At 38.4% G+C, this 7,714-nt stretch overlaps 1 protein-coding gene across 2 annotated transcripts; it reads right to left on the bottom strand.

Moving 5' to 3' along the window:
• Positions 1-3,471: 3,471 nt before the first annotated feature.
• Positions 3,472-7,472, bottom strand: LOC122148961 (somatostatin receptor type 3-like). Of its 2 annotated transcripts, none has more exons than XM_042777587.1 (3): positions 7,268-7,472; positions 5,814-6,248; positions 3,472-4,912 (listed from the first exon to the last, which is right to left on the bottom strand). In XM_042777587.1, exons 2-3 carry the CDS (start codon positions 6,218-6,220, stop codon positions 4,237-4,239), a joined length of 1,083 nt encoding a protein of 360 aa, XP_042633521.1. In that variant the 5' UTR covers positions 6,221-6,248; positions 7,268-7,472; the 3' UTR covers positions 3,472-4,236. The 2 variants fall into 2 exon arrangements, with proteins under 2 accessions (XP_042633521.1, XP_042633529.1); XM_042777595.1 differs by lacking the exon at positions 7,268-7,472 and adding an exon at positions 6,587-7,000.
• Positions 7,473-7,714: the final 242 nt, after the last annotated feature.

Below are 7,714 nucleotides of genomic sequence, written 5' to 3'. Positions count from 1 at the left end.
CAAAGAAGTGAAGTAGATTGGAATCGGTCCAAATAGTCATCTGGTGGTCTCCCAGTCAAGCACCTAAGCACCCCATCAGCAAAAATGTACTTTTTTTCTGTTCGTATAACCCTTTGGTCTAGACTGAGACTAGACTAGAGAAAAAATTCCTTCTTCCCACATTCATAGCTGATTGAACATTGTGCGTTCAATATCCACCATACAAATCTTCTCACTAAATTTGTCACAGATGTTCAGACCAAGTCTTACAAAGCATATTGAAGTCATTTTCATTTTCATTAATGGGTAGTGATCATAAAATCATATAATCTGATTAATATACTTTACGCTTTATGGCCTAAAGTCATGTGTCTGTTGTCTTTAGATTTCTTGAGCCCAGTGATACCATTTTTTAAAGGGAAGCCATATTCCCTGTCAGCCATTTTGAATTGTAATGTATATTGCTGTGTCTTACCAATACTTTGGTTTATTGAAACAAAACTTGGTAGGCATAATTGGCATCATGCCCAGAGGGTACCTGAGCAGTTTGGGGATAGCGCCACCTTGTGGTCAAAGAAATTAAAAGCCTCAGCCTCTTACTTGTCTGACATTTACATTATGATGTTTTTGTTGTTCCTCCTAATTCGTTTATATCTTTACTACATTTGACTAGAGAGACCATGCACATTTGATGTCGGACAAGGCACAAAAGTTATTGAAACTTTTCAAAGTCAAGAATCAACAGAAAATAGGAAAAGATGTATCTTCATAATAGTCATATGGACACAAATTATTTTTTTGGAGGTTTGTTTTAACATTGTTACAAACTGGCCTAAAATCTGCTTCTGTACAGTACATATTTCCTCTGGCTTGCAGAGTATGATGGTGTCTCCATGTCTCCTATCTGCCGAAAAATTGGATTTTGATGAAAACTGTTCTCCTTGCACAAATCTTGTCGAATTCTCTCCAAATTTGGCTCAGAGGATCTTCAGACCACACCGGACATCACATTTATTCTTTGTATTCAGAATGATCTGGCTGTTGCAGCAACAGAATTTTCTTAATTTAAGAATTAACCGGTTGTCCATTAATCTGAATATAAGGGTTTAAGGGATTTTTTTTTTTTGTGCTTTATACAGTAAATACATGTAATGTTATGTGTCAGTAAAGATGATTAAATACATATATATATACTTAAAAACACAATGCAAATAAGCCTGCTGTTACCTGTTCTTTGAAAGCAGTGGATCATATATTACGTATGTGAGAGAATGCATGTCACATTGCCAGCTCAGTGTAGCAAGACCTCCTCAGTTCCTTGGTGGTCTGGGGTATCACATGTTGACAAAGAGGGTCGAGAGGGACAAGTGGAGCACGCTGAGCTCATGTCGCAGATGAGCCTGTTAATCTGCAGTGTTAATTGCATCTCATCAGACCTCGCCAGCTCTGTGTGAGTCTGAAGGAGTTTGATGTGAGCTCTGACAACTCTAATTATTCAGTAAACCCCCCAAAATATGTCTGTTATAATTATAGCAGATAACGAGTGAGTTTAAGTGGGTATGTCTTGCGAGCGTGGTGAATGGGTGATGCTGTCAGTGTAATTGTGAGACAGCTCACCCCCATTCTCATCGTTGTTCTTGTCAGCCTTTCTGCACTTTAATGGCAACCTCTTTGACCCACTGTTAGCTCATTGAGGTCTGAGGGGACGTTGCATCAGATTAAAAAGATTTAAATGTTCAGTTGCGTAGCTGGTATTTTGCTGGTTTATATAAAAAAAGATTACAGCAAAACAAAACAATTTTCTAGACGGCTTTAAAACCCATGCAACAACAAAAAAAAAACATTCATTGGTTTTGTTATTGTCAAATAACAGGCATCAGTAGAAAGCCAGCCTCTTGATCTTTTCTATAGTTTTCTCCCTCTACCCATCCTAGAGGTGGTTTCTGTTATTTTAGAAAATGACCAGCCTTGGATGCAGATTAAATGTTCCTGTGAAGTCAAGACTGCAATGTCCTAATGCGCACTGACGATCAGAAAATTACTAGCTTGCCATGAGTGCCACTCTGTAATGCATTTCAGAATAAGACACGTAAATAAAAAAAGGGCAAAGATTTGTTGTTCTGGAGAGATGAATGATTGACAGAAAGGGGCCAGAACAGACTTTGTCACATTTATGGGAGACTTGATTTACATTTACATATAATCATTTAGCAGATGCTTTTATCCAAAGCGACTTACAAATGAGAACAATAGAAGCAATCAGACCAATGAGAGAACAACAACAGTATACATTTTTTAAGGTTTAAGGACCTGGAAAAGGATTTTACCAAGTTAAAAACAGATGCCTGTATACCAGGGTATAAAACATACCATAGTATCACCCTATTTTTGGACATCATGGTAATACAATGGATTTGGAACCCTTTACAAAAACTGTGGTGGTACCATGGTACAGTGATGATATCAGGTTGTAATACTGTGGTACTTTTAATTATACTACCATGGTATTGAAATTTATGTACTACGGTACTTTATGGTATTTCTAAGAATGCCACAGTACATGCTCAAAATACTTTTGTGATTTTTATAATATATATCATTTTAACACCATGTTGTTGTTGTTGTTGTTGTTTTTGGGTTTTGTGACATTTTTGTTCTTTTTTTTTTTTTTTTTTGTCATGTTAATTGTTGTTTCATTTTAATATTATCTATATTTTTTTTTTTTTTTTTTTTTTTTTTTAAATTAGCTTTTATTTTTATGTTTAGTTTAAGTTTTATTAGTTTTATGTGCTTTTCTCATTTTTATTGATTTGCATTTATCGATTATCATTATTTGGTTTGTTTATTTGTATACATTTATCTTTAAAGGGATAGTTCACCCAAAAAGGAAAATTACCCAATGATTTACTCACCCTCAAGCCATCCATCCTGTCATCCACTGGAACGCCACTCTCTCGTGTATGCACTTATGACAGTTAGCACAATTTAGAGATTACGGTTTATAAAGTTTTAAATATGGATATTTTTCTCACAAAAATCCATCATTTCACTTTAGAAGGCCATTATTAACCCCCCGGAGCCGAGTAGGATGGCTTGAATGTGAGTTAATCATGGGGTAATTTTCAATTTTGGGTGAACTATCTCTTTAATTTATTTTTATTGCAATAAATTATAGTTTTAGTTTCAGTTAATGGTAACAGTACTAGCTAGTACTATGGTTTTGGGACATATACCATGCTAATACCCTGGTTTTGTAATATGTACTTTGCTAATATAATGGCTTTAGTATATCAAACTACCACAGTATTTGCATCCGTCTCCATCTCTGCCTGTACTTTTTTTGTAAATGAAAAACTTGTATTTCTTTTTTAACTCTGTATGCTGTATTTTTTTCTTTTATCCCTTTTTCTCAGTTCAGATCAGGTAAATGAGATGAACTGATAAGGAGGGAGGAACATAGGTAATGGATAATCAAGGAGAAAAGGTGCCAAATCAATTCAGATCCATGTTTTATTACACTGGCTATATATTAGCAAAGAATGAAAAAAATATTGTGAAGCAGGGTGACTCATCCGCAGGTGACAGTTCTGAGAGCTGCTGAGTTCTCTCAGCCATGCCTCTGTCATTAATGGGAAATTTGTATATAGTTTTCCCATTTCTGAAATCACAGTGCAATGCATTTTACATAAGGCTGACAATAACTGTCAGAAAACTCATTATAGCACATATCAATGATTCATAACACCAATAATCAGCAAGCGAGACTCAAACGCACTACATTAAGCCTTCATAGACAATCTATCTGACATACAGTACCAGCCCACACAAATCTAATCTATTACTCACCGCACAAGCGATCAGAAACAAGCGAATTAAAAATTAACACATATGTTGTCAAGAACACGCTAATGTGTGTGAGCGTGACCGAGTTGGTGATAAAAATCTGCCGTGATACGTTTTTAGTGTGAGCGATAGATTTTGAGTGAGGGAAAGAGAGCAGCTGGCATGCTGGAACATTGTAAAATGTGATGCTGAGCCATAAATGCAGAGGTCCATGGTCTTATGTTTCTGTTCCTCTCTGTAGTGTTACTAAGCAACTCACAATCTCAGCTAGCATGAGAGGGATGAGGATGCTCTGGCAGAAAATACCTGTCATTGTGTGTGTGGCGTGTGTGTACTTTGTGCCTGTGTGTGGGTGTGCATTGCTGTGAAGCAGGTATGTGCTGTACCTTACCATGTCGATCTGAGTGTGCGTTCTCATTGTGCATGAGTCGCTGTTAGTATGTGCTGAGGAATGTGTTGAGACCCAGGCTGTGAGTGGGGTTGAGTGGGAGCGTGTTTTGGCGCTATGTGCTGTACGAGGGTAGCAGCTCTCCAGTGTTGGTGCATGATGGGTAGCAGCCCTCTCAGTTGCTTCAAGGCTGGCTTAGATAGCAGAAAGTAGAGTGGCGGGTTCCAGCAGGGTGCCAGACAAATCAGAAGAATGGCAGACAGCGAGGTCACCTCCCACAGCAGAGACACCTCTGTACTTGACGCCGGCAATGGGGTCGAGGCGCTGGAGGCGGGGCTTGTGGGTGAGCTGACGGAATTAAGGGATGGCGATAAAACATTGACAAACTCCAGCACGTAATAAGGCAGCCAGCTGATGGCAAACACCAGCGTGGAGCCGATGAGAAGGGCCGTGGCTTTTTTATTGCGGTGGTCTGCGGCTAGAGTGCCCCGGCAGCGGTACAGGTGTGTGATGATGAGGCCACAATGCAGGGCAATGCAGAGTAGAGGAGCCACGTAATACACCAGAAATGCAGGAACGAGGAAGCCCAGCCACTGACCACGGCCCACCGACCACGTGCAGCCACTGTCAAACTGGATGTATGTGACTTTAGGTAGGGCCATAGCGATGGAAACCAGCCAGATAACAGCAACTGTGCCAGCTCTGTTGGCCAAACAGATAGACAGATACAGAGAATTCAATATTTTATGCATCTTTATATCACTGATGGCATTACCATAGAACTTTGAAATAAAGGTATTGTGAATTAGTTAGAAAAAAAATTACTACTGTGGTATTTTGAATGTGTTACTAATCATGATTACTGCCGTATCACATCATGAGGCTTTTTATTTCACTAAATGACCTCTTTGAAGTTAGAAATCACTATCAATTGCAATTGTTTTTTTTTTTTAACTCACATTATCAAATCATTTCAACTGAGATTATTAATTCATGTGCATTTATTGAACTATTTGGAAAATGGCTGTATATTGAACTGGATAATGTACAACCAGTCATTATCTCAATATTAAGTATAGGTATTTCCAAAAAAAAAAATAATGCATTAGCAACACAGTAAAACTTTCATTTTACCCAAAGCAAACTTTTATTGCTCAGAGGAGCTCCTTCATGCTCATGGGACTCAATAGAATTCTTGCTTATATTATTATTAATAATATTAACTTTGTCACAGAGGTTTCTCCTAAAATTCTATTGGAAAACAAGCAAATGAGACAATGCCTGATATACAGTATAAGAGAATAGAGCTATAGCATATAACCTATATATATATATATATATATATGCAGTTTTTTGGATGTGCACATGCACACCACCTTAATTTTTCTCTGGACATGAATTTCAGTTCCATTTTACAGTACAATAGTATTATCATCTGATAATACAATCACAGTACCATGGTAGAGCCAAGAAGATATAGTTTTCTCTGTCTCCATAGCATGATACTTCCTATAGTTTTATCTAAGACTTATCCATTTCTTTCACAAATTTAACTTTTCCCCCATTTTACAAATGTCTTTCTTTAGCTCCTACAGATACTCACACCTGAGCAGGGGTGGCGGGGGGCCGTGTCGAGGGAGCCACTATTCGATAACGCAGCACCGAGAGGGCAGCCAGGCTGAAGATGTCCACTCCAGCGGTGAGGGAGGTCATGAAGCTCAACAATACACAAACGCCTCCTCCCAGCTGCCAGTTCTGAGAGCTAGCGCTTAGCAGCACACAGGGCAAGGTGAGTAGAGCACACAGATCAGCAAAGCTCAGGTTTAACAGGAGGACCGAGCTGGGCTTTGAACGACGCCGTGGGTTACGCATCAACACTAACCACATGAGCAGGTGACCTCCGACCCCTACCAGCAGGGAGAGGATGCTGACTAGAGGCAGCACCAGAGAAAAAGAGATGGTGGTGTTGGTGGAGACCGTGTTGAAGAGTAGGTTTACAATGGCAGGCATGATGGATTGTGTAGAAATCAGCCAATCTCTGGGATAGAAAGAAAAGAACAGAAAGATGGAGATAAATAGATATGCAATCCATACGTGATTAATAACCCACACACAATGAAAAACAAATGAACAGAAATGCAATTCAGCCAATGTTACTAACATATCGCACATCTCAGTTAAAAGAAATGAGGAAAACTTTGTAATAATACACTTAGCAATTACCTTAAATTACACTTTACGACAAAAATCCATCACACAGAATATGGAGCAATGGGAAGACATGATAACCAGCCCAATAAAATGTGCAAACAAGCAAAATACACCCATTAAATATGTGATATACATCCTAACACAGACATCTGCAATTACACTGACCAATTTCTCATGGAGGCAGTGACAGGAACATATTCCAAGCACAATTTTAAGCCCATGTTTCAACTTCCCCAACAGAACATCCATACGGCTGTTAAACCTTGACGAACTTACAGAGTTCATTAAGAAACCTTCTAGCTCTGCATAGATTGAAAAAAAAAGAAAGAAAACAAAAGCTAAAGATAAATTATCTTTATCAGCAATGATAAAGATCAGCTAAAATAATAAAAACTGTATTTCATATCCTGGCAGTGGAATATTAATCTTATAATAAATACATACTGTATCTGATTCCAACCCTGTAAATCTAATACAATACTTAAGACATAAGTGAAATTCTGTTAGTAATACTATTTAAATTTGATGTAGCATTTGGTATGATAGACAGATACACATATGTACACAGACAGACCAGCAGGATAGATAGATAGATAGATAGATAGATAGATAGATAGATAGATAGATAGATAGATAGATAGATAGATAGATAGATAGATAGATAGATAGATAGATAGATAGATAGATAGATAGATAGATAGATAGATAGATCTAAATTTAATTGACCTTGTCAAAAAGTCAATTCAAAAGCTACAGTATGGAAGCAGATATGAAAAGGGCTGACAAAGGTGCAGGAGAAGAGAGAGGACACACAGCACTGAACACTGGAGAGAAAGAAAAAGTTACTTGATCAGGCATCAGTCTGGCAGTCTGTGGGCTCACTTCTGCTCATCTGCTCTGAGGCACAGCATCCCTTAATGCAGCCACCCCCTTGACACACACAGTCCAGCCCTCCACACACGCACACACAAGAGAACAGAAGAAGGGGGACACACCTGTACCCACACCTGACTCACTTTATTCATCCTCACACACGCATACACACCCTGAAATTCTAATCTCCCTCATTAGGATATAACAAGATTCATGTGGTGTTAAGGAGACTTTCAATGGAAAGAAACCAATTATGAGGCAGCGTTGAAAGGGCTGAGAGAGTGAAACAGGGAGCTAATTTACATCTATAAATACTTCATGATGCTCCTTGGCCTCCTCCTAACACCAAAACACCACACACACAAACACGAAAAATGAAGAATATGAACACTCTCTCCTACACACTCTGACAGACTGATA

This window comes from Cyprinus carpio, chromosome A2 (assembly GCF_018340385.1).
Source record: "Cyprinus carpio isolate SPL01 chromosome A2, ASM1834038v1, whole genome shotgun sequence".
Taxonomy (NCBI): Eukaryota; Metazoa; Chordata; class Actinopteri; order Cypriniformes; family Cyprinidae; genus Cyprinus; species Cyprinus carpio.
The sequence above is the reverse complement of the archived record's forward strand: the minus strand, read 5'-3'. Positions and strand labels throughout refer to the sequence as shown.

What these genes read in the sequence shown, in the direction of transcription:
- LOC122148961 (XM_042777587.1), bottom strand. Translation starts at nt 6,220, where the DNA reads ATGCCTGCCATTGTAAACCTACTCTTCAACACGGTCTCCACCAACACC. An exon ending in CCCGCCACCCCTGCTCAGGT is followed by an intron (nt 4,913 to 5,813) that starts GTGAGTATCTGT and finishes TTTGGCCAACAG; the next exon opens with AGCTGGCACAGTTGCTGTTA.